The 26,541-nt window shown below is 45.7% G+C and overlaps 2 protein-coding genes and 1 long non-coding RNA gene across 9 annotated transcripts in view; all 3 read right to left on the bottom strand.

The window, feature by feature from the left end:
• Positions 1-10,579, bottom strand: part of RHOT2 (ras homolog family member T2) — a 30,252-nt gene extending 19,673 nt beyond the window's left edge. For both annotated transcript variants that reach the window (XM_053364738.1, XM_053364739.1), the window contains exons 1-3: positions 10,451-10,579; positions 4,089-4,147; positions 590-671 (exon numbers count right to left, since the gene is read on the bottom strand). In XM_053364738.1, coding sequence (XP_053220713.1) covers positions 590-671; positions 4,089-4,147; positions 10,451-10,487 — 178 coding nt within the window. In that variant the 5' untranslated portion in view covers positions 10,488-10,579. The remainder of the gene's footprint in view (positions 1-589; positions 672-4,088; positions 4,148-10,450) is intronic.
• Positions 10,580-12,500: 1,921 nt separating this feature from the next.
• CFAP70 (cilia and flagella associated protein 70) overlaps positions 12,501-26,541 on the bottom strand; it is a 32,580-nt gene continuing 18,539 nt past the window's right edge. For all 6 annotated transcript variants that reach the window (XM_053364822.1, XM_053364828.1, XM_053364826.1 and 3 more), the window contains 13 exons: positions 26,028-26,153; positions 24,528-24,661; positions 22,871-22,986; positions 21,858-22,046; positions 20,476-20,601; positions 20,188-20,295; positions 19,037-19,146; positions 18,276-18,428; positions 16,587-16,748; positions 15,946-16,035; positions 15,727-15,828; positions 15,220-15,267; positions 12,501-14,419 (listed from right to left, as the gene is read on the bottom strand). In XM_053364822.1, the coding sequence (XP_053220797.1) occupies positions 14,339-14,419; positions 15,220-15,267; positions 15,727-15,828; positions 15,946-16,035; positions 16,587-16,748; positions 18,276-18,428; positions 19,037-19,146; positions 20,188-20,295; positions 20,476-20,601; positions 21,858-22,046; positions 22,871-22,986; positions 24,528-24,661; positions 26,028-26,153 (1,545 nt within the window). In that variant the 3' untranslated portion in view covers positions 12,501-14,338. The remainder of the gene's footprint in view (positions 14,420-15,219; positions 15,268-15,726; positions 15,829-15,945; positions 16,036-16,586; positions 16,749-18,275; positions 18,429-19,036; positions 19,147-20,187; positions 20,296-20,475; positions 20,602-21,857; positions 22,047-22,870; positions 22,987-24,527; positions 24,662-26,027; positions 26,154-26,541) is intronic.
• On the bottom strand, positions 16,183-16,580 carry LOC128401591 (uncharacterized). Its single transcript, XR_008327485.1, has 2 exons — positions 16,466-16,580; positions 16,183-16,424 (listed from the first exon to the last, which is right to left on the bottom strand). It is a non-coding gene; the product is annotated as an uncharacterized LOC128401591 (long non-coding RNA).

The following is a 26,541-nucleotide window of genomic DNA, read 5'->3' as shown; positions in this document are numbered from 1 at the left end:
ACCAACTGAACTTCCAGAGCGTGGGGAACCAGCAGAAGTGCCCCACCAGGGGTCTCAAAGTTCAACTTTATGCTGGGTGTGAAAGTACAGTGGTACCTCTGGTTACGTACTTAATTCGTTCCGGAGGTCCTTTCTTAACCTGAAGCACCACTTTAGCTAATGGGGCCTCCTGCTGCTGCCGCGCCACTGAAGCATGATTTCTGTTCTCATCCTGAAGCAAAGTTCTTAAGCTGAGGTAATATTTCTGGGTTAGCGGAGTCTGTAACCTGAAGCGTATGTAACCCGAGGTACCATTGTACTTTATTTTGCCTTTTCTGAATCTTCCCACATTCAACTTCACTGAAGCCCCCCAAGTCCTAGTGTTATCAGAAAGGGAGAAAAACATCACTCTAACACCACCCTATCTGCTTTCTCTGTGCCAGGCAGAGTTTTATAAACAGAATTCACTACCACAAGACATGGTGACAGCCGCTAGCTTGGATTGCCTTATGTGACTTTTATCTATTGTTTTATTATTACTTATTCAGTTCATATTTCGCCATTCCTCCCGGATGAGCCCTTTTAAATCCATTGGGGGGTGGGTGCCTACCTGAGTAGTCCACAATGTGGGTGGGGACTTTCTCAGGCGTGACATCCGCCGGAATTGTGATTTCTTCCGCACGAGACGGCACCTGGGAGGGGGGGAAAGAGAGATGATCATTTCCACACTGTGCCCAAGACAGCCTTATCCTTGGTGGATTTGGCCACATACAACTTCTGGTGTCGGACACAGTATGTCTCTAAATACCAGTTGCTGAGGCTCTCAAGAGGGGAGAGCGCAGTTGCTCTCAGTCTTGCCTGCAGGTTTCCCATTGGGGCATCTGACTGGCCACTGTGAGAACAGGATGCTGGAGGACTAGAGGGGCCTTTGGCCTGATCCAGCAGCCAAGCTCTTCCAATGTTACACTGTTAATATTAGCGGGTCTATCTTGCAGTTGTAAGCAGGGCACATTCTCATTGTGCTGAGAACTGATGAAGAACATATGTTTCCATTGCCAATTTGGGGGGGTGGATGGCAGTGCCCCAGATGCCCAGAGTTTAGAGAGAGAAGCTCCCTTGTGTAGGTGGATTAGATGAAAACAGAATTTTAGAACGAACTACCAATTTCAGGCCTGCATAGTGTGAAAGCAGAAGCATGGAATAGGCACAGCCCACTCACCCCTCCTGAGAAATGGCACAGAACTGCTTCCCTGCAAATCCCCTTTCAAGCACTCCTGCAGCCCCTTAAGTCTCGGCAAACAGTAACCTGATCCACTGACCTGACAGCGTCCTGGGGATTGGGGCTGGGGTAGCATTAAGCCGCTTGTCTGGGGCTGGAGCAGGAATGTGGGAATGGTATTTAGAATGATTCCAGCACCTGATTAGGAGACTTACTGCACCAGTGGCGCAAGGGTCAGAGGGGTCAACAGGAGGGCAGGCACCAATGCCATCTGCCTGCTGCAGATCAGAGGCCGGCAGGCAGAGGGGAAGTGCGGCCACTGGAGTTAATCAAGACAGCCCTTCCCAGAACATGAGACAAATGGCAGGGAGTGTGGCTGTTCTTGAGAGCTTTCAAACAGATGTGCAATGCTGGGGGCGTTGCATAGACGTCCGCAGCAGTAACTGCTCCAGAGGAACCGTCCTGGCCAGATGCTGGAAAGGGCAGAAGAAACCATATTGCATTTTCACATTGTTGTAACCTGCACTGAGACCTTATAAGGAAGGGCAAGTATCAAATCAATGGAGAAATGATAATAATAATAAAAACAGAGCATAAGAACAGCCTCATTGGATCAGACCAGAAGTCCATCCAGCAGGGAGCAGGGTCCATTAGGGGGGCGCTGTCCCACCAGCCTCAGTCTGCTCTCAGCAAGCCCCTATGGGACCTGCCTTTATCCTTACAACCAATCCAGGGAGAGACATTGCCTGCCAGCTTCCTCCTCCTTAGCAGGCTAATTTACAAGCCTGTGTTAGTAATGTAAGAAACTGCCGTAGACCACTGACCCATCTCGTTCAGTACTGTTTACACTGACTGGCAGTGGCTCTCCAGGATTTGAGATGCAGGACATTCCCAGTCCTATCTGGAACTGCTGGGGATTGAACCTGGGACCTTCTACAAGCAAAGCGGAGGTTCCACCATGGAGTTATGGCCCTTCCCCACAGATTCTGTGCTTAGTAACTTAAGAAGCTGCGTTATACAGAGTCAGGCCATTGGTCCATCAAGTTCAGTACTGTCCCCACTAATTTGCAGTGGATCTCCAGGATCAGGGATGTGGGGCATTCCCAGTTCTGCTTGGAGATTCCAGGAATTGAACCTGGAACCTCCTGCATGCAAACCAGGTGCTTTGTCACTGGGCTACCGAAGATGGCTCTGGCTTGAAGTGGAGTATGGGAAAAGAATGATTCCTTCCAACTCTCATGTACACACCAGAGCATAGCTTGCCATTTCTTGCAAGCTGTTCATAGCCACTGACTGAGCTGCTTCAGTGCCATGAAAGATGTTAGCAAAAGGTGTGAAACCATGCAGCTTTTATGGAGGAATAAAAGTGTTGTTTTGCTTTTGTTGTTTGCATGGGAGAAAAACTTCACAAGGGACCATGGCAGGATCAGTTGCATAAACAATTGCATAAGGGATGGCGATTGTGGGAAGAGGGCCTATCACAGGTCTTAGTAAGTAGCCCAAACGGGTCCTTGCCAAGTGTGTGTCTCTCTCATCGCTGACATCACACAGAGCTCCAGAGGGATTTGCAGCACAAGTGCGAAGATGGAACCTCCCCAAACTCCAAGCTTGCAAGGAGGGCACGGGCTTATTCCTTTTCATCCCACTTTGCATGTGCCAAAGCAAGAAGGAGGGAACCCTGAGGTGTCATGATGGCAAAAAACTTGAATGGCTTTAAAGGAGGATTAGGCAAATTAACGGAGAATGAGGCTCTCAGTGGCTACTTGCCAATGGTTTTCCCTTCACTGTGGAAGGCAGTATGCTTCTAAACACCAGCTGCTGGGAATCACAAGTGGTGAGAGCGCTGTTGTGCTCAGGTCCTGCTTCGCATTGGGGCATTTGGTTAGACACTATGAGAACAGAAAGCTGGACTAGATAGGGCCTTAGGCCTGATACAGAAGGGTTCTTTTTATGTCCTCATGGACTTAACCAAATCTGTGGATTCCTGGCTTAGAAACAGAAGGGAAGAAGGCAGTGTAGGTAGCAGGACTTCAAAGTGAAAACCTGTCAGACCTGGGGTGGGGAACCTGTGTCCCCTGGCAGGTTTGAGGACTCCACCTCCTACAGGCCCCAGGCAGCATGGCCAGCGGTCAGGGGTGATGGGAGATGCAGGTCACAGCAGCTAGAGGGCCATAGGTTCCCCAGCTGCTGTAGGAGAAGGATGAGACCAGAAGGCAGGAGAAAAGTCCAAGAAAGAAAAGGGGCCAGGGGGAAAAAACCTTTTGATATCTCAAGGGCAGAATGCCACTTGGGTGCCACTTGGCTGGCTGATAGGCAGGCAGGGAGTGGTCTGGCAAGGGAGTTTTGTGGACTTTGAGCAAAGGAGCAGAGAGCACCATGATAGCCACACAGCAGGCAGGCGATGGTGTAAATTCACATCCTGAGTTGATAAAGGTAAAGGTACCCCTGCCCGTACGGGCCAGTCTTGACAGACTCTAGGGTTGTGCGCTCATCTCACTCTAGAGGCCGGGAGCCAGCGCTGTCCGCAGACACTTCCGGGTCACATGGCCAGTGTGACAAGCTGCATCTGGCGAGCCAGCGCAGCACACGGAACGCCCTTTACCTTCCTGCTAGTAAGCGGTTCCTATTTATCTACTTGCACCCGGGGGTGCTTTCGAACTGCTAGGTTGGCAGGCGCTGGGACCGAGTGACGGGAGCGCACCCCGTCGCGGGGATTTGAACCACCAACCTTTCGATCGGCAAGTCCTAGGCGCTGAGGCTTTTACCCACAGCGCCACCCGCGTCCCCAATTCCTGAGTTGATATTATCAGCCAAATCTCTTGGCTGCAGGTCTATGATACTTCTATGATTTTTTACACGCCAACAGGAAAGAAAACCATCTTCCACTCACCTCTTCAGGGAACTCCTCGCCTACCAGGGCCATGATCAAGGAGGTCTTCCCCACCTGGGCTATGAGAGGGGAGGAAGGAGGGAGAGAGGTGGGGTGGAGAGAAGAAGAAACAAGAAGATCATTACAGGAACTCTTACCAAGTTAAGGAATGTAGTAGTGAGTAACATGGTGGTTATTCCATGTTATCTTCTCAATAGCTGTGCATGTTGAGAAAAAGAGAGTGCGTGCACACACACTTGCAGAAGGCCATCCAGTGATCTTACTGGCTTTGTAGGAATTTGAACTCAGGAGTCTCTGGCCCAAATCCAACCATCTATCCACTACAACACACTGGATCTCTGCAATGCGGATGCTTATGTTGGGGACAGATGTGCATCACTTCGCACCATCCCCAGTTTCGGTTCTGTCACATTCAATGACTAGGGGAACTGGGTGGGTGATGGCATCCCCATTCATATCAAAAGACAAATCTGACCTTTTCAGTGGGGGTTGGGCGCATATTTGCAGCTAGAGGGTACTACGTCTGCACCAACATTTCCTGAGCTGAATCAAGGAAACCCACTTTTGTATGACAGAGACATGGTGGGTCCATGGTTAGATACAGCAGAGCTCAAATGACAGAGTGGCATCTAGGCCAGAGATGGAGAACCTGTTGCTCTCCAGATATTGTTCAACACTATCACAGGTATGTTGAGAGGATAAACATGGAGCAGCCCCTTTCATATGTCACACTTGGGCTCACTGGAGAAAAGGCAGACATGCAAATGACACAAGTAAGGATTTGTTTATTTTAATAGTGCAAACTTGGAGAGTTTGTTCTTTCTTTCACAGAGAAGTGGATTTGTGATTTCTCTGGTGTCATAGTGACACCAGGTGACAGGCCCTCCCACCCACACTTTGCACAACAAGACTTGACAGCTTATTGTTTGATCTCAAGAAGCTCCATGCACATGCTTTGCAAGACCTGACAACCAGCTCATGGTTGGTGCCTCTGCAAATATGATTTCAGATGAGTCAGCTCCTTACCTGTCCTGCACCTGACTCATATAAGGTGTAGAATAGAAGGGCATGGCTTGGCCACAATGGCCTCAGAGTCCTGTCCCGTCCCATCTGCCCCCTCCCCCACCCAATAACAGGACAGCCATGTGCCATCAGTTCATCAACATTGCTTGTCATTCATCACATTTATCTCCCACCTTTCCTCCAAGAAGCTCAAGGCAATATACATTCCCTTATCCTCCTGTATCTCCACAACAAACCTTGAGGTAAATTGGGCTGAGGGACTGTGACTGGCCCACCCAGTAAGTCACCCAGTAAGCTTCACAGCTGAGCAGAGATTTGAACCCCGGTCTCCCAGTCTAACATCTAATCACAACACCACACTGGCTTAAATAAGAGGATCACTGGAAATCGCCAGGCAGTGATTGGTCCGTTTAGTTCAGTACTTTCTAAATTGACTGGCAGCATCTCTTTGGGGTTTCGGGCAGGAGACATTCCCAGTCCTTCCTGTGTATTGAACGTGGGACCTCCTCCATGCAAAGCAGATTCTTGGCCCCTGAGCTACAACCCTTCCCCAAAGACACTCATTTGCAGCAGATGCTGAGCAGAAATAGAAAAAACGCTAGTTCCTGCTTACAGGCTCACCCTTAGGGGGAAAAAGGCATGCAATAGAAGGGAAAGGGAGATAGAGGGAAAGGACGAAGTCTTGTGCCAGCTGGTGAGAGGGTAAAAGCCAGTAAAGAATACAACCATCACCTAGGAATAGGAAATTGTCATTTAAAAAAAAATTACTAACATAGATGCAAGGCCTGGCTAAGGTACCTGGCTAGTAACTTTTGTGGACTCGGTTACAAGCCAGGAGTATGCATAAGCCACTAGTTGAAGATTAAAGCAGACAAGAAACCCCAATAATCTGCTTAAGAGTCAAGGGATAGCACCAACAGGACATAAGAAAAGGCACTGGGGTGCAGGGGGTTAGGGTTACCTCCCAATCCTTCATCCCCAAAGCATAGACAGTTATCTGTTAGTGAATCTGCTATTTCAGGTTTAAATCAACAAAGCCCCCAATATATTGCCTCCTATACACACATATATATTTCAGAAAAAACTCAGATAATTAATTATACACAGTGCCCCAAGCCAAGATTTAGAATAGTAACTACTCTCAGCAAAGAGGAAGCTTTTTAAAGTTATTAATATTTGAAAATGTTGTTTGCAGCCCACACAAATAGGAAAAATTCAGTTTGTTTTAGCTGTATGCTCCCAGAGAGACCATGGCATCTCCTAATGCTGTTTTCCAAGACACAGTTAACTTGAGAAGGGAGACGGTGAGCAAGATCCATAGAACTTGACTAGAGTTCCTCCTTCTCATTTGCACCTTACAACATTGGGTGACCAACCCACAAATAATAATAATAATATTTTTATTATATATACCCCGCCTGTCTGGATAGGTTTCCCCAGCCACTCTGGGCTGCTCACAGCATACATCAGAACATATTAAAACATCAAACATTAAAAACTTCCTTAAACAGGGCTGCCTTCAGATGTCTTCTAAAAGTCAGATAGTTGTTTATTTCCTTGACAACTGAAAGGAGGGAGAAGGCCCTCTGCCTGGTTCCCTGTAACCTCACTTCTTGCAGTGAGGGAACCGCCAGAATGCCCTCGGAGCTGGACCTCAGTGTAAGGGCTGAGCGATGGGGGTGGAGACGCTCCTTCAGGTATATTGGGCCAAAGCTGTTTAGGGCTTTAAAGGTTAGCACAACACTTTGAATTGTGCTCAAAAATGTAATGGGAGCTAGTGAGGATCCTTTAGGACCAGTGCCATATGGTCTCGGTGGCCACTTCGTGTCACCAATCTCGTTGCCACATTCTGGATTAGTTGTAGTTTCTGGGTCATCTGCATACTGGAGAATGCCCAGCCCAACCCCGCCGATGATTTCTCCCAGCAGCTTTATATTGATATTAAAAAGCATGGGGGAGAGGACGGAGCCCTGAGGCACCCCACAAGTGAGAGCCCAGGGGTCGGAACTCTTATCCCCCAACACTACTTTCTGGACATGACCCAGGAGGAAGGAGTGGAACCACTGTATAACAGTGCTCCCAACTCCTCTAGACGGTCCATAAGGATGTCATGATCAATGGTGTCAAAAGCCACTGAGAGATCCAGCGGCACCAGGAAATAGCTTCCACCTCGGTCCCTGTCCTGCCGGAAATCATCGACCAGCGCAACCAAGGCAGTTTCAGTCCCATGATGAGGCCTGAATCCTGAATGGAAGGGATCCAAGTGTGGTCTGCATCCTCCAGGCGTGCCTGGGGTTGTTCAGCGACCATCTGCTCAATCACCTTGCCTATTTGTTTTATATTCCATTCTTGTCATCCCTCTGTAAAACTTGCAAGTCAGTGTGGCATAGTGGTTAGAGTGTCCAACCATGACTTGGGAGACCAGGGTTCAAATCCCCACCGAGCTCTGAACCCCACCTTGAGCCAGTCACTACCTTTCAACCATACCTACCTCACAGGGTTGTTATGAGGATAAAATGCAGAGGTGGAGAAGTGTGTACCCCACCTTGAGCTCCTTGGAGAAAAGGTGGGATAAATGTAATAATAAATAAAAGTGTGGGGGGGGGATTGGGACAAGATAGTGATGCAAAATTGTCTTTGTTAAAAGAAGAAGTAAGGAAGGCTTCCATCCTTCCCTTGCAACTTCAGTGTTTAAACTAGAGATGGGCAAGCTGTGGCTTTTGGCCTAATTTCATGGGGGTGGCAAGGAGGGGGGAAATGGAAAGGGGGCACCAGAAAGAGACAGAAACAAACAAGGAGGGTGTTTTAAAGGGCAATCTCTTACAAATGGCTGAGAGAATAAACATGTTTTAACCCGACTGAGAAAGGATAATAAAGTGGGCAACCATCAGTACCATCATGCCCTCTTCCTGTGAGCTTTTGTAGGCTGCTAGATGGCATCCTGAAACAAAATGCTGGACTTGATAGAATTTGATCTGATCCGTAAAGACTCTTCTAACGCTTTAATTTGTGGGCTGAAGGAAACCCAATACCACCAGAATACACCAAATAGTTTCTGTGTAAGAATGCTTGGACTCTAGCAAATTCAACCCAAATTCTGAGCTCTACATTATCCAGGTTAAAACATCTTAATGCATACAAAAATTGAGAGTGGGAAAATTCTCCCATTAAATTTAGAAAAAAATGAATCTAACCCTTTGCTTCCCCCACCCCCTTTTTCTGATTACATAAATACTTTGGGTAAGGGACTTCCTTAAGGCAATAACAAAGCCCACAATGACTCTCTGGGGTGAAAAAAAAACATTTGGGGATGGCTGGATGCAAGGAAGACACTGAGGCCCCGGGCAGAGTGACTCTGTTCCAATGCCTGAGGGCTATTCTCTCCAAAAAAAATAAAATCTACTGCCAAAAAATCCCAAAGGGAAGAATAGCAAAGAAGGATAGAGCAAAACGAGGACACTGACATGCAGTGGACAGCCACACACACTTTTGGAACTGTAAAGAGCTTTCTTTACATTTAGGCCAGAGATGGGGAACATGTGGCCTTTCAGGTGCTCTGTGGAGTTAACAGAGTTTATACTGCTAATACAACACACTCACATCTGCTCTGGCCAATAGTTAAAGATGACGGATGTTGTGGCCCAATAACAGCTGGAGGGCCACACATTCCCCAGTTGTGATTTGTGGAAAGGTGCTGCCTATATGGTCTACAGCCACATAAGACTCCAGAGACAAGGTTGCCCCTCATATGGACTTCACCAGCTTGCAACAAAGGCAGGCTCAGTTCTACTTCTGAGACCAAGTTATAGTCCACCTCAACAGTTGGGCATACATACTTAGGTCACTCACACATGTTCATAGGAACTTAGGAAGTTGCCATATTTTGGGTCATCTAGCCCAGGATTATGAACTCTGATCACCATCAGCTGCCAGACAGAGAGCAGCCTTTCTCTCCCATCAGCCACCACCTCCTCTTTTTAACTAGGGGTGGATGCAAAGTCTGTCCTCTGTCACTGAATTGGTAACAGTGCCTCTCAACTTGAACATGATGCTCATCAAATGATGGACTGCAGTATTAAAGGGACCACCATCATTCAAACATAGTAGGTTAGACTAAGGGTGGAGAACCTGTGGCTTTCCAGACATCACTGGACTCCAGCCCCCAGCAGCCCTAGCCAGCATGGCCAATAGCCAGGGAAGATGGAGAACCAACAATCATGGTTACACTCTCTCCTCATTAACCTGAGCTAAAGCGAACCTAGTGAGGCAAGAGATTAACCACAAGTCCTGGTTTGAATGACACAGTAAACCCAGCGTGGACCCAGCATGGACATGGCAGGGAGCAAAGCAGCTGCAAACTCCTTTCCCCAAGCCTATACTTTTTCGTGAAACAATGCTGGTGACTGAGACTTTAGATGAAGTCACAGGCTGCTTCCTTCTGATCCTTTCATACTCCTCCCAGCTATGATCCACCCCACAAAATTTGCCCTTTTAATTTTCTTTCAGAATTTCCATAAACAGCAACTGCTGTTAAATCTTTACCAATATTCCACTGGTTTTTTCCCCAGTCATTGGGAAACGACTGCAGCTGAGCTTGTTAATTTCTGCACTTTGCGGTCTATTCTATTTAAAATATTTGCATTCTGTGTATGTATCCAAAAATACAATATAGTGCTGTTGACTTTATTTTAAGCTGCTTTCCACGTATTTCCCAATCTGCCTACAGTTTCGATTGCCAACGGATTTCGGCAAAAGATTAAATATTACCCAAGAGCCCGAAAGCATCTTAACAACAAACCCACCAGGGCTTGAGTTCTCAAAAGCCAGAGACCAATATGTCAGATGTATAAAGATGCACTCAACAGTATGCTATTGATAACCCTTAGTTAATATTTTGTAATCAGAATAACCTATTTATGATGATGGTGGTGATAATAATTCTCCTTTTCTCCAAGCTGAACCCTTAGGGTTGTTCCAAAATGTCAGTCTGTTTCAGCGAAAGCAAAGGGCTCCTGGGGGGCACATGGGATTGTGTTCCCCCCATGTTTCGTCTACCAGCTTTCATTCCCTCACCTCCGCTTCTGTCAAAACTGCCTCTAAAAGGCTCGCCCCCCCATTCTGAAAACCTGCCTTCCAGCATTATAAATCCATCTCAGGCATCCATATCCCCCAACGGCAACCCCATGACCTCTGACCCCCTCCCCAACTCCACCCTTCCCGACCTCTGACCCCTCCCTCACCAGCATCCTCCATGACCTCTGACCCCCTCCCCTAAATCCACCCCTCATTTCACTGCACCACCTCCAGCCATAGGGAGGGGGGGCTTCCCCAGTGCTTACCCTCCCCCAGCAGAAGGATGCGCACATCCCGCCTCATCGCCGTAGCTTCAGGAGCCACCACTACGCTCCCCGCCTCCTGACAGCGCCCCACCCACAGGACAGCAGCGGCTTCCCAGCCCGCCTCCTCCTCTCCCACTTCCGGTTCCGGCTTCCTTCCGTTTGCTGCCATAGAGCCGCCAGGACAGAAGGGCATCAGTGACCGCAGCGGCACCTCTCGGCCGGCGGGCAAAGTGCAGCCAGCGCCTCTTGTTCTTGACGAGCGAACTGGACTAGTGTGGAGGCTGCGGGTGGGCGGGAGCGTAGCGCCACCTAGAGGCCAGGGAGCTTGCTGGGATTCAGCCCCGATTCCCAGCGGTAATACCGCCTGCGCAGGTAATCGGCGTTTGGAGAGCGGCAGTTGTAGTAATATTGTGTGTTTAATGTGCCAGGATTATTGAATAACGTGATATATTCTGCCAATCAACTAAGCACAGGCTGTGAGATTCAGCATTTTTGTAAACATTCTGGTAAAGATGTTTGCAGAATGAGGGCGCAGGCATTACCTTGGCATGTCGCCAGATTTTAGCAGTTCTTGTTTTTATCTGCCTTGAACCCTGACAGAGAAAAGAGGGTAAATAAATAAATAAGATGATGATGAAATAAGATGATGATGATGATGATGGAGGGAACTCAAATATGCATGTGTGTATGGTTTTCCCAGTAGTGATGTATGGAAGTGAGAGCTGGACCATAAAGAAGGCTGATCGCCGAAGTATTGATGCTTTTGAATTAAGGTGCTGGAGGAGACTCTTGAGAGTCCCATGGACTGCAAGAAGATCAAACCTATCCTTTCTTAAGGAAATCAGCCCTGAGTGCTCACTGGAAGGACAGATCATGAAGCTGAGGCTCCAATACTTTGGCCACCTCATGAGAAGAGAAGACTCCCTGGAAAGGACCCTGATGCTGGGAAAGATGGAGGGCACAAGGAGAAGGGGACGACAGAGGACGAGATGGTTGGACAGTGTTCTGGAAGCTACCAGCATGAGTTTGACCAAACTGCGGGAGGCAGTGGAAGACAGGAGTGCCTGGCATGCTCTGGTCCATGGGGACATGAAGAGTTGGACACGACTAAACAACAACGTTTATGTTGGGGGGTGGCGCTGGCTGACCCAGATCATCTGAACAGGGATTTGTACACGAGTCTTCTTGGTCTAAAGTCAACACGTTAGCTACTATATCATATAAAGGATGTGTAGGCTTTTTTATTTTATAATTTTTATTCCCCCCCCTTTTTTACAGAATTTTTTTATAGTATTCATTACAATTCACCTCGCACTGAATATCACCTAACATTCAATCATTGACTTCTCTTGCCCTCCTCCGATGGTTCCATTTGTTTATCCATTAAAACTGCATATTCTCATTTCCCCTTTTATTCAAACTTCCCCTTCCCCCTATAGTTTTAAAAGTTTAAACTGAATTTAAACTAATCCTGCTAACACTTTGTCCTGCTTTACATAATTCTTCAGATATTCTGCAAAGATTTTCCACTCTTACTGATAATTTGCCAGTTCTACATATTCCATTAATTTTATCTGCCACTTCTCCTTTGTTGAAGTCATTCTCTCTTTCCATTTCTGAGCATATGCCATTCAGGCTACTGTAATTGCGTAAAGAAATAAATTACTTGGTCTGTGGGGACTTCCGTTCCTAATATACCCAACAGGAAGCTTTCTGGTCTTTTTGTAAAAGTCCACTTAAATATTTCCCCCCCATTTCATTATACAGTATATCATCTCCCAGAATTCCTTTGTATTTTTACAAGTCCGCCACATATGATAAAAAGTACCCTCCATTTCTTGACACTTCCAGCAAGTACCTTACTGATTTATACATTTTTGCTAATCTACTTGGTGTAAGGTACTATCATTGTCATGAAGTTTTCTTTCAGGGTATATATAACAAGCTGTAAATTTTAAATCCTAACTCCATGTAGATTTTTAACAGCTGTGTGTTGTTACAGGCATTTTAAAAAAAATAAGATAAATAGCTCACACATTTTGTAAATTAATAAATATAAATATATATATTTATTTTAAAAACAGAAATGAGCTAGCTTCAGTAGCTATTTTCAAACTGTACACTCCTCTTGCCTTTCCTTGGGAAATTTCCAAAGTCAGATGAAAAAATGTCCAATTCTTCTGGCTGATACATCTGCAACACAATTGCAATCCCATTCTATTTGTACACTATTTCCTAGGAAGGACAAGGACCCAGAAAGAACCCAGCTTAAACTTCAGAACTCACACACAGACTGATAGGGCTGATAGTTACAGAGAAAATGAAAAGGGCACAATCTGTTGGGAAGGAGTCCAAAAGCCTCAGAAAAGAAATTACACAAGAGCTTAAAGAACTGATGTAAGAGAGCATTTTTCTGCAACTGTGCCCTTCCCGAACTAACCACATGTCACCTGAAGAGTCTTAACAAACAAAGCATCAAAATAAATCATATAGAGAAACTCAGGATTGCTGCATATGACTTTTGGGGATCCAAACCTAACAACTTAGGTCACAAAAAAACCCAACTGCCACACAAGTGTCTTTTCTGATAAAAGCATGCCTAGAAGCGAAGCAGATGCGTGAGTATCTGTGTGACCATTGTTGAATTCTGTTTCAGTTGCTTTTCCTGACAAAGATGCAGGTATGAGAACAAGATATGCATTTAAAAAAAACAACACACACAGAAAAATATTTATATCTATATAGTGTATACCCTTCTAACTTTGCATTTAAGGCAATTTACAAAATAAAAGTGAAACAATTAGAGTGTCATAGGCATTAATAATAAAATGCACGTCACATTAACAGTAGCACGAGCAAGCCAATCCTGTGTGTGCTTCCTTGGAAGTAAGTCCCATGGGATTCAATGGGGCATACAGGAAAGCATGCAAAGGATTACAGCCTGGGAATGTAATCAAAATGACATTTTTGTTGCCTAAAGCCATGCGGTTGCTTTTGGTGTCTCTCTCTGTGTGTGTAAAATAATTTCTCTCTGCAGCTTTTGACCTTCTTACTTAGCACCCAATGCAATTCACAAAACAAACGCAGCCCATCAACATGTCAACAAAAAGTAAAAATACAAAAACAAAGCGTAAAATACAATGACGCTATTGTAAAAGAAAAAGAAAAAATGGATCATTTGCACCACTTATCCCTAGACAATCTTGTGAACTGCAAGTCTCCAAGGATTTAGCCTCCACTCGCAGGATCCTTCTATGACCAATTTGTGTGGCTGAGCCAAACCAGTCCAATCCAAATCTGTATGTGTGCTTGCACCCATGGACATTGTTTCAGAAGCCACGGGTACAAAATACTGCATCACACCCAATCTCCTCTGTGTTCTTTTGCTTCAGCTGTGAGATGTAGCATCTCCTAAACAGAATGTGCAGTTGTAACAATGTAGGTGACAACGATGGCATGAATTCCGCACTCTGTGCAGTAAAATCCTTGTCATGTGCATGGGGTTGTCCCAAAGAAGAAGTTATCTGCATTTCTTAAGACATCCCACTTTACTCCCAGATGCTTAGAAAGCTGCCACCTGAAAATTCCAGGTTCCTTATACCAAGTGTGAACCTCCAGATTTTGCTGGACTCCAGTTCCCATCAATCCCTAACTGTTGGTTATTATAGATGGGGTTGATGGGAGTTGGAATCCCAGCAACATCAAGGGAGAGGACCACAGAGTTCTCCACCTCTGCTTTATACAAAAAAACATCAGCAAAAAATGTCAGGGCATTGTGGATTGGTCTGCCCAGTGGTAGAAATCTGGCATATCTTCCTACTGCATAACACCCAACTCTTTGTTCACCCCCTGCTCAATACAGTCGAAGTGTCCATAAATTGGAAGAGTTCAGAAAGACGGATCGCCAAAGCCAACGTCTAACTGCACCTCATGGATCTCCTGGAGCAGTTCCTCGTTGGCCAGCTCCAGCTGCAATGGAAGGAGAAGGGATGAGACGGGACTAAATCAAGTGCCTATTTAAAGATCTGTCATGTATGCTTTGGTTCAAGGAGGAAGGCTGGGCCAGTTAATCCCTACTTCAAGGCCACACAAGACAACCAGAAATACTTTCACTGTCGGCCTGCCAAAAGCTGGCATCAGATGTGATAGAACATGTCAGGATGGTGAGATAGCAGCACGCAACAGCAACTGATTGAGAAATGCCACATTTAATTCAATGCCATTTTCAGTGTGTGTCTCACTTTTCATCATGGGAACATTGGGAACCCGCAATGATGCCTGATGTATAATATAAATATAGCATAATGTCTACACACGGACATTGAACAGCCCTTTTTGCATTGACTTTAAAATACAACCAGTCTACAGAAAAGCACTTTGGTCACAGAGAGTACTATGTGAGTTAGTGCTCATGCCCAAAAGGTTTTTCCACTTGATTTTACTTGATACTCATGTTTGTGTCGCCTTCATTTATTTGTACTGTAATGGTTTTGTTACTGCTTCATCATTCTTCTTGTTCTTAGCCTCCTTGCATTTTTTCAAGAAATAGAAAGGAGGGATATGCTTTCATTCATTCTCATATGTGTGTATGTGTATGTGTATATATATATATATATATATATATATATATATATATATATGATGACTAAATTAATCCTGGCTTAAAGAATGTGTGACTTGCTAGTCACACCTGCTGATTGCTTCTGAACCAAAGTGTAACATCTTTCCACAAATCTAACAATTGTGTAAGAGAAAATAGGGTGACAAACCTTGACAGCATATTTGTAGGATTGTTCTGCCTCCAGCTGTCTTCCACCCTGAAGAAGAAGAAGAAAGCAGTCCACAGTAAGCAGATCTTTTACAACACAATATTGCAGTTGCAAGAAACTGCAAAGGCTTTAATTATGGGTTAAGAAAAAGAATGGACAGCAGAGAAACACCACTCTCCAATGAAGTACTTGTTAGTTGTCAACTTGAGGATAGAGGCAAACAAAAGGGAAATGATGTTGGGGGGGGGTTGACACCACTCCCCCCCCCCACATTTCTGTTTTGATAAATAGCATCCTTGGACCCATTGATTTACCAGTTAAATATTTGAGGATTCCACCCCCCCAAAAAAGATACGCAGATGAACCATGTTAAGCCTGGGCATCAGAATGGTTGAGTACCTGTTTCCATTGAGAGCCTCCTTGAAACCCTCCACCTAACATACTCACACTGCTGTAAAGAAAAGCAGATACGTCTTTTGCTGGGTTAAAAGGCCCTTGAGAGTTCACCTGCATGCAGACGAGAGCCAGATACGCCCACACTTCAGCATTGTTGTTGTTGAGGGCATTGGCCTCGGAGAGGGCATCTTCTGCCTCCACCATCTCTTTGAGCTTTAGAGAGGGAGAAGTAGACTAATTAAAAACGTAAGACCATGAGCTGTGCACTTGGCTTCAAGCACCAGCAGTGGGAGCGCACTGCAGCCGGATTAAAGAGCATCAGTCTCTTACCCTATAGCAAGCAATTCCTACTCCCAGCCATGTGAGACAGGAAGGTGATTTCTTACTGGCCAGCAGGTAGATGTCCTTTGCCTTGTCATACTGTCAGAGGAACAGAGGTTGGCAAATTACTCTCCATGCTATGACAATTGACACAATACTCTGTTTGTTTTGTTCTTGACAGAAGCCTTCTCTAGCCACCGTTTCAAAGAGAACTACTCACAAAGGACATTTTGTTTTTTTATTATATTTATTAGCTGCTCAGTAATGTCACTGTTGGTGACATAAAAAGGAATATCAAAACAAACAAAAAACAAAACAAAAAAGGACTACTAAAACAAGATAAAATCAACCAATACAATCTGAAACAAGCACTTAACATAATTGTAAGTGCTTTGCCCAGCAGAAAACAATAGCCTTGAAAATTCCAGAATGTAAAACAAGCACATTAAAGGGCAGCAGATTCAACTAGTCCAGTGGCCCTCCTGCTTCTAACAGCCAGGTGTGTCTCCAAGAAGCTCACAAGCAGGACTTGAAGGCAACAGGCCTCCCCAGTCAGAGTAGGAGAGGTGCCCCTTAGATTTCATGTCAAGACTGCCAGCCCACCCAGCTCTTCTGTGTCCCACTGAACTCCCCATTTTCTGCCTCCTCACCTCCTTCCTCTCTAAGTAGATGGATCCTAACCGCAGGTAGACAAAGTGCATATCCTTTGCATCAGTCACAAAACTGATGGTACGCTCATAGCAGGCCTTTGCCTCGCTGAAGTCCCCAGTCAGGTAGCAGAGATGCCCTTTCTGAGCCCAAACCTCTGGATTCTGCACAAAAAAATAAAATAAAAATGGTGGCAGGAAATGGAATAAGTGGTTCCATGCACAAGTGGTTCCATGCAATAAGTGGTTGGCATCATAGCTGTCAACTTTCCCCTTTTCTTGTGAGGAATCCTATTCGGAATAAGGGAATTTCACTTAAAAAAAGGGAAACGTTGACAGCTATGGTTGGCATGCATATTTGAGGTATGAAAAGGTTAAAGTACATAGAGCGTTCTTGAATCATGTTGTAAGAAAATCAGTTTACGAAGTATGCAAAAAATATATAAATTTATTAGAGCAAAAAGCACCTTGGTGGCTCCCCCTATTAGAAGCGATATCCTTAAAAAAACAATATGAGAAATGATTGGGCAATGTGCAAAGAACTAGGTTTGAAGATATAAGAGAATTACTAATTGACTGGTTACTATCAATTAAATAATATATTTAAGGTAGACTAAAATAATGATTTTTGTACTGAAATCTCTAAATTTGAAAAAAGAGCTGCTAGAGAATAAAACAAAATTACTTTCAAAAATGTATAAATTAATATTAGAATGGTATACAAAAGACAAACAGGTCAAATCAGTAACGATACACTAGGTGAGAGACTTTGGGTATAATATACAACTGGCAGCATGGGAGAAGTTATGGAACTGGGCTTTAAAGTTCATGGCATGTTGAACCAAACAATTATTTTTAAAAAAAGAAAGGAAGAAGGAGGGGGGGGGGTTCAGAAGAATGAGTCTGACTAGGGCAGTGGTTAAAAAACATCTCAAAAAACAACGGATGTGGTCAGGTCTGTGCAGAGTGAAGCAGCTGGGTACACTTGCCCCAGGCTTTGAAGGGCTAAGCTGGCTGGAGGGCCCCACCAGCAGTCTGCCAGACTTACGCTGCCATGCCAAGAATGCCCTGCATCTCCTAGCTGACCAAGGACTCCCACCCTGGGCCTCAGACAAGCCTGCACAGGCCTGGATGTGGTGATGGGGAATTCTGGGCTTTTCAATGCTTTCTGTAGGAAACTTTTACACAGGGATTCTCTGTCCTGCACAGAGGCAACAACCTGCTTGTCGAGGCCTCTGCTGCTGCTGCTCATCACTCCAGTGTGCTGCTGTGCCTGCTGTCTCAGATCAGTAGGCTAGCAGCAAATGCCCCACAGCCTTGAAGAAGGAGCACACCTTGTATCACAGTAGAATCTGGTCGGCCACTGTGAGAACAGGATGCTGAACTCAATGGGCCATTGGCCTGATCCAGCAGCCAGGCTCTTCTTATCCTTTGATGTCGCAGAAAGGGCAGCTGTGTTAGTCTGCTGCAGTAAAAACAACTAAGAGTCTTATATATATTTGTGTGTGTGTATACATATAAAATCTCACACATGTACTGCCCTTTTTTCCTGGTAAACAGTGGAATCAAATACAAAAGGTATTAAGAAATCTGGCATCACTGACTTGATGTTTGGGCGCGGCTCTTTGGGAGGTGCCTGTCTTGTTGATGCTGGGTGAGCGGAAGGAAAGGGTGCTAAAAAGAGATACTTGCCAGGTAATCAATCTGGACGGCCATTTCCAGGCATTCTTCTGTCTTGCTGTATTCCTTCTTGAGCATGTATGTCTGGGCCAGCACCAGGTAGTAGTCACAGCTGGGGCCTCCTTGAGGGCAGAGCAGCTCATGTGCCAATGCCCTGTGAACAAACTGAGAAGGAAAAGCCAGCCCCAGGGTTTGTTATGCAGCCACGAAAACCTCCTGACCTGCTCAACCAGATGCCGCTAGCCTTCATTCACAGTTAAATTTGCTGTCTCTTGCTCTCTTACCTATCAGTTCCACACAGTCCTGCTCCACATTCCAGCTGTGGCCTCTGGCTTCCAAATTTAGCTTACCCGGAGTCAAGCTCGTAACTCTGTGAGGTGTAAACTATAGTGCCCAGAATTCTTTGAGGGAAAGGAAGAGCTTTAAATGTATAGTGTGTACCCAGAGAACCCACAGAGTCGGTGCCTATGGCTAGAGGGAAAGGCCACCTTAAAGGTTTCATTTTTCACTCCCCTCATGAACGCACAACCAAAATATCATCAAAAAGCAAAAAAGGAGTAAAACACGTGTTCCCTCAGCTTATATTCCTGTAGATTAAAACTTGCCCTCCCTGTCTGTTTTTTGATGATTAATCAGTGGAGTCTCATTTGATTAATCCACCAGATGAAACCTGAAGCACTAGTTGATTCCCCATGGAAAGGGAGCAGCTCTACTTTGCAGTTGCCTCCACCCCACCCCCTGCCCGCCCCCTGCCCTGTTAGTTCCACATTCACCTGGAAGGCATTGACGTCCATCAAAAAGTTAATCGTCTCCATGAAGATGGTGGTGGTGGGCTGTGGGGGTGGGGGTGGGGGAGGCTCTGTTTCAAAGACAACCTTGGGTTCTGAAATGAAGCAGGGAATTCAAGGAATTTAACAACAAACAGACCTTAGATGCCTTTCTTTAGTACAGTATGATCACTTCTTGAGTAGGGGTTCTATTCCAGGGATGGCATATATATGCAAGAATGCATATATTCAAGCCATCCCCTTGGAACTGCCCCTGTACAAGCATCCTTACCTTTCCAGAGTCCTGCACTGAGCTGGCCTTGACCCCCAAGCAAGGCAAAGAGCGTTGAAGCTCTTTGTCTTGTTTACCGGGCTCATGGATGCTCTCATGAAGACCCTGAGATGCTCTCGTGAGATCTCATGGGACCACCCAAGTTCCCCAGAGATCTCGCAAGGGAAAACCCTGTGCAAAAAGAGCTTTTAAGCTCTCTGCTTTCTGTGCATTTAATTTGTGCAATTTCAACTGGCCAGCCTTCTCCAGTGTAAAGCTGAAATTGCACATGTTAAACGTGCATAAGTTGCGATCACACTGTACTCAATTTATTAAATAAATGCAGCAAATACACATCTTCATTTTTCATTTAAAGTTTTCAGCAAACTTCCACTTTGCAAAGTGTGCCTGGTCCCCACACCACCAACACCACCACCAGCAGTGTCTATCCACAACCCAGGCGTGAAGCCTAAGCCAAGCCAAAAGCCTATGTTAAGAGAGCAAGTTGAGGAAATGCAAAATAAGCACAGCACTTAGGAGAATGCCAATGAAAAGGGAAATTGCTGCAGTTCATCTGTTCGCCTGTAGTCAGCAATGGAAATCAGTCCATCCAGGTCTGCAGGTCTGCTTTGTTTGGCTTCACTCACCCCTGAGCAGAAACTCTGTTCAAATGCAGGCTAGTAGTCCATTGGACAGGTCATCCTATGCAATCCAGACCCTGCTATGACTGCCCAAGCACATCCTTTTGATTTTGGCAGCTCTCCCCTTAGATTGCTGGTGTCGTTTTGCTCATTTGTGCAGCAAGAGTGGTTCTGCTGCAGCTCATTCTCTTGCTTTCCAGTCGTAATCATCATTTGCCTCGAATCCTAATCTTGTGGCCCCTAACCTTTCAGAGAAGGAAGCTTCATTCTACTGGGAGCCATCGACATCTTCCTGGACATCTTAGGCACTCCTTCCTCTTCTTGCAGGCGGTGAAAGGATTCTTCATCAGATGCTAAAGGGAAATCATGAAAAATGAGAAAAATCAAAACAAGAACAAACCTATCTTGATCTGCCTCTCAGATCACTGACATTCAGCTTTGCCCAGTTATACAACAAGACTGATGTTGTAGCTCATTCTATTTCTTCAAGGAACAGTCACACCCTCTCCAAGCCCAAGGTTGTGGCCCCAAACCTTTCGGAGGCGCCAGCCTCAATCTACTGGGAGCCAGGGACATCTTTCTGGCAATCTTAGGTTTCTCCTCTTCTGCCCGATGGATGGTTGTGGGCGGCTCTGGGATGTCTGAAACTTCAACAGGTGCTAAGGGGAAATCCGGAAAAATGAGAAAAGTCAAAGAAGAACAAAACTATATTTGCATATTTCTAACTGGATAGCAAGTCTCAGTACAGGAGGAATGAGCTTACATACTCACACCCACACCCCCTGATCCCATGTCCTGCCTACAGAAGCCGATTGGTTGGGAGTTTTCTATGAACTTACTGGGATAGCTAGAGTTACTGAGGAGCTCAGCCTTGCTGTAATAATAATAATAATAATAATAATAATAATAATAATAATAATAATTTATTTATACCCTGCCCATCTGGCTGGGTTTTCCCAGCCACTCTGGGCGGCTCCCAATCGAATATCAAAAACACAATTCAGCATTAAACATTAAAAACTTCCCTAAACAGGGCTGTCTTCAGATGCCTTTTAAAAGTAGGGTAGTTGCTTATTTCCTTGACATCTGATGCCCCTCGCAGCTTCTTGACACTACAAGCCCCCATGATGCCTGGGAAGGAGTGGAAAGCAAATGCTTAAGCCAGGGAACAGGAGTCTGTGGCCTCCAAGTCCCATCATGCTGGCTGCGCTGGGGATTCAAACCACTTCCTCCAAACAGAGTATTTCCCCACTGCAGGTATCTCCTTTAAACTTTTGACAGTTTTCAATCACCTGGTGTTATTAGGACACCAGGTGACTGACAGATGGATGGGACCACCCCCTGTTGAAGCCCCCCGCCCCAGGTGCAGGTGAATTAAGGATTTGGCCTGTCAGGTTCCCCACCCCTACACTAGTAAGATCAAGAAGCAAAACCAACACTTCAGAAAGGGCAAAGGAGTCCAGGAAGGGCGAGAGAGATTATAGGCATGACCAGTATGTGCAGGAACGCACACACTCGCACAGTGCCAAACTCAGAAGTGACCTGGAAACATCATAAAAGATGTCACTAAAAGGGCATAAAGGGGGCAGGGCAGAGTTGGAGCAGAGGCAGGATGGGGCAGAACAGGGTGTTTCAATTGCATGCTATTTAACGGACGCACACAATGACCTCCCGGACCGCAATCCTCATACAAATTGGGTTTGCCTGTAGTCATAAAAATAAGTTTTCAGAAAGATGAGAGGAAATGTTTTGGGATAAACAGAGTTCTAATCCCAGAGACACAGATGATGTCCCTGTTGGCATAACATATTCTGTCTGTTGTGAACATGAATATTTTTGACCTGCTGTGAACATGCTGCGCCTTTTCCAAGACCCCATGGTTTACAAATTCCCTGCAGGCAGAGTCTCAGCTTACGCAGTTCCTCCTCCGCTGAAACAGAAAGAACTTCCACCGCTGAAGGAGACATGGAGACCTTTCGTACTGCTGCATCTCCAACCTCAGGTGGAGGTCGCTCCTTCTGGAGAGAAGCCTTCTGGAGTTTGAAAGCCTTCTGAAACGCCATCTCCACCCTAATGTCGTTCTCCTGGATATCATAGAATAGCCCTGTGGGAAAGGCAAGCAAGAGAGTTGCATCACTGCTGGGAGGTGGGAGGGAGCTTCTCAACCTGCAGTGCCCCCAGCTGGCCAGGCACCTTAATGGGTCGTGCAGGAAGAAGGCGATAAAATTCACCCTCCTTTCCATCAAGGAGTAAAGGGGGGGGGAGGGTGATTGACCTGCATGAAAGACTCTACGATTTGAAAACAGAGACACTGAATGTAGTCTTGTTACTTATAGAAAATATTTTAATGAAAACATACTAAAGGGGAAAAAAACTAGTCCTACTTAGAATAGATCCACTGAAGTTAACAGACATGACTTAGGTTCATGAGTGTCAATGGGTTTACTCTTGAGTAGGACTTAATTGGCGCCAGCCCACTGTGCTGGTGTTGTTATTGTTAAACCACTTCTTTGGAAGAAAAGAGAAATCCCTTCCAAAGAAGAGAAATAAATACTGTTTGTCTTCATAAGGGCTAGAAGCTTGTTCCCCCACTCTGGGATTCTCAAATCATTCTACACCAGGCGTGAGATTCCATGCTTGCACAGTGTATATGTAACTTGAATACAACCCATGGAAGAGATGCCCAGACTCTGCAGCCAAGGCAGTGCAGCTGAGATGTGCTGGGTTGGAAATAGGCGAGAGAGCGGATGGTGAACTAAAATGGAAGAAAACCGACACCTGCCTGTGAACAAATGTACCCAAGCCTTAAAGTTCCTGTATGTGTGCAGAGGGAATCCTACGATATCAGAGGTGTGTCCAGTACCGATGAAGAGAATACCATGATAAAGAGCATTAACAAGACCACCCCAGCAAATCCGGCCGACCTACCTAAGATGGTCCAGGCCAGAATGCTGGAGGGTTCCAAGCAGGTGGCGTCCTCAAAGAAGACCTCAGCATCTTCGTAGTTCTCCAGCATCACAGCCATGATGCCACAGAGCAGTATGCTGGGCAGACAAAACCAAAGACTGAAGCAGCTGCCCACTTGCAAAAAGCAAGCAAGCAAGAGCCCACTGCACTGTGTAGCCTATGAGCGTTCCTACTACAGTAAGGACGGAAGGCAACTAAGACTAGACCCGTTGAAATTATGAGCCTAAATTAGCCATGCTCATTAATTTCAATAAGTCTACTCTTAAAACTTAGTTGCCTACCACCCAATGTCTCTTTCTGGATGCTCACTTGGAAGCAAGTGCCACACTGTGATCAATGGGGCTTTCTCCCAGGTCAGTGTGCATAAAGCATGCCACATTGTGTTGGAGCCAGGTTAAGTTACTTACACATTGTTCCCACTGACATCATTGCACAGTGCCGGATTAAAGCCTCTGGAGGCCCCTAGGCAGTCAAAAAATTGGGAGGCCCCTCGCACATTATCTCCTAATATATTTATTTTATTTTGCCAGCCAACCATTTTAATAAACCAATTTTATTACATCATATTATTTTGATCCATTGTTGTGGGGGCCCTAAAAGGCGTGAGGCCCAGAGGCCTGTGCCTATGCTGCCTATTTGGTAATCTGGCACCGTCATTGCAATTTAAATCATGACTAACTTACCCCACTGATTTCCATGGGACCGAAGTTCAACCCAATATCTGAAAGACCCCCTACTTCCCTACAAACCTCCCTGGGTGTTAACATCACCCATAGGGCCCTTCGTGGTAATTCCACTGGCTTCAGAAGGGTGTTTTTTTTGTGGGAAAGGTTTCCCTCACAGAAGACATTCTCTGTAGCAGCTACTAGGTTGCAGAATACTAGGGTGCACAGCTGCACCCGGCATCTTCATTATTTAGTTTTTATGATATGCTGAAGATGCATCTCTTTCCCCTGGCCTCTGACACCCAAGATGTCTATTTTAAGAACCCACACTATGCCTGTAACTGTAATTTGTTCTAAGCTGTTTTTAATATTGAATTTTAAACAGATGGAACCTGCTCTGGGACCTTATGGCGAAGGGGTAGGGAGCTAAGAAATCAAACAACCAACAAGAGTTATCTACCTTGGAGGGTGACAAAAATACTCTTGCAACAGGACATGCACATGATGATGATGATAAGATTTATTATTTATACTACTACTACTACTACTACTACTACTACTAATAATAATAATAATAATTTATTTATACCCTGCCCATCTGGCTGGGTTTCGCCAGCCACTCTGGGCAGCTTCCAACAAAATATTAAAATACAATACTCCGTCAAACATTAAAAGCTTCCCTAAACAGGGCTGCCTTCAGATGTCTTCTAAAAGTCTGGTAGTTGTTGTTCTCTTTGACATCTGGTGGGAGAGCATTCCACAGTGCGGGCGCCACTACCGAGAAGGCCCTCTGCCTGGTTCCCTGTAACTTGGCTTTTCGCAGCGAGGGAACCGCCAGAAGGCCCTTGGCACTGGACCTTCAGGCTACACGAAGTCTTTCTTGCCCCTTGAGAATTGTCTGAACAAGGCCGCACATCTCTCCTCCCTGTCTGCCTCTTGATACCAAGTACTACCTGGGTAGGTGATTGGGGTCCAGGCTAACAGCCTCGCGGAAGCACTCCTGGGCTTTGAGATTGTTTTCAGTCAGCAGACAGAAAGTGCCATAATCCAACCAACTCTGGATATCCTGGCGGTCACGAGACAATCTCTGAGGATGGAAACACCATTGCATAAGTTGACTCCCTGATGTTCCAGGGTTTTGAATGGATCAAAACTGCACATTAGAAATGGGGCTCCATCCTTCTGATGAGTCACCTGATCACGCTCCAAATTCTGAAGGCTGACAGACATCCTATTAGTCTTATTTGATTTTAATTCGTCCTCAGGGTTTGTGAGCCGTTATGCACCTGGACAAAACCCCTGCAGAGGTTCTCTGGTCCATCTAGCTATATGTGCACTGGAGCTGCCTTATACTGGATCAGACCAAAGATGATCCATCTAGCCCAGCATAGTCAGCTGCCCAGCAGCCCTCTGTGCCACAACCTGAAAAGAGGCTAATGGCATACGGCTCCAGGCAGCAGAGCAGAGAGCCCCACTGCTGAGCTAAAGAGCCACAAATCACAAGACTGTGATATTTAGCTTGGCAGTACATGCAAAGAGGAGTGAGGCAGGGGGATATTTCTTCCAGTTCCCACAGCAGCAGAGGCCTGGGGGAAACTCTTCAGCATCATTCAACCCCACACATTTCTTAGCCACCCAACTGGTGAGGGATGAGCAGCGTTTCTTGAATTGTTTTAGATTTCTTGCAAGTTGCTTGGAGACCATTTGACTGAATAGAAATCTTTCAAAAATAAATGGTGCTAAAGAAGCAAAAATATAGTGCCAATTATATAAACAAGCCAAGTCACACATTATTAGAGAAGTAGGCACTGTCATGCACCCACTCAACAGTAAAGGTCATTACTAGTCAATCTTATCTGGGAAATATTCTTTCTGACGCTCAAAATCTCAGTCGATGAGACCTAGTTCAGAGAAAGAGCAGTTTAGGTGGCATGAACTGTGAGCAGGGGTGGATGCATGGTTGAATGCTCGCCATCAGAGGAGGCGGTGACCCAGAACAGAGAAATCTAGCATGTCAGGGAGAAAGCTGGCATAGAACACTTCTCCCTCATATGATTGCCTTCCATATGCGGGCAGTTTTAAATAGAGGAGCATTTACTCATGTAATCCTTTGCCCGCAGTCCAAAGCCATACAGCCTGGGAGTTGTTTTACCACCTCAGTTTTTGGCCTTACAACCTTATTGAACAATATGCACCCCTTATGTTTCCCCAAGAAAATGGGCTGTATTGGTTCAAATCCCACCTCTCTCACATCTTGCCTCTAGCTGCAAAAGACATGGATACCCTCCCAAAAAAATCCCAACCACCCTCCCAGTCCCTTAGGATTTTTAACACATCCTAAAATGCAAAGGATGAAAACATCCTTTCTAATCTTCTCCAATTCTGCCTTAACACCAGAGAGACTCTTTGTTCCTGCAGCTGTTCTGCTTGGAGAGGAGCAGCAGTTCTGTCACCTCCTGGTAGTAGGTCGCTGCCAAGTTATAGTCTCCGTTGTTCTGGGCTTCGCGGGCAAAAAGACGGAGCTGCTCGGAGGTGGTAAAGCTGGGAGGAGGAGGGCTGGGGGTCTGCTGGGACAGCACCTGCCCAAAAGTAAGAGAACAATGCAACTATTACAGATCAAACGGCAGAGGCTTACACTTGAATGGGATTTTCAGTAATAATGGGGTGGTTGGAAGATTGTCCCTTTGTGTAAATAATATGTGATGGGGTTACAGAACCACCTGGGCTAAACCTGCCTATGTCCAAGAAGATTCCTGGACAGCCACTGCCAGTCAGTGCAGACAATACTGAGGTAGACAGGCCCAATGGTCTGACTCGCTGTAAAGCGAGTTACCTCCTTATGTATGCCAAACATCTGGATGGTGATGGGTGTGGCTGGATTTGTTTGCCTTGGCTGGCAACTCCCTTATGTTTCTCCAATGACGCTTGAAAATATTGTACCCCAACCTTCAGTGCCTTCCAAACATT

The sequence above is a fragment of the Podarcis raffonei genome, chromosome 14 (genome assembly GCF_027172205.1).
Source record: "Podarcis raffonei isolate rPodRaf1 chromosome 14, rPodRaf1.pri, whole genome shotgun sequence".
Classification (NCBI taxonomy): domain Eukaryota; kingdom Metazoa; phylum Chordata; class Lepidosauria; order Squamata; family Lacertidae; genus Podarcis; species Podarcis raffonei.
This window is presented reverse-complemented; position numbering and strand designations above follow the sequence as displayed.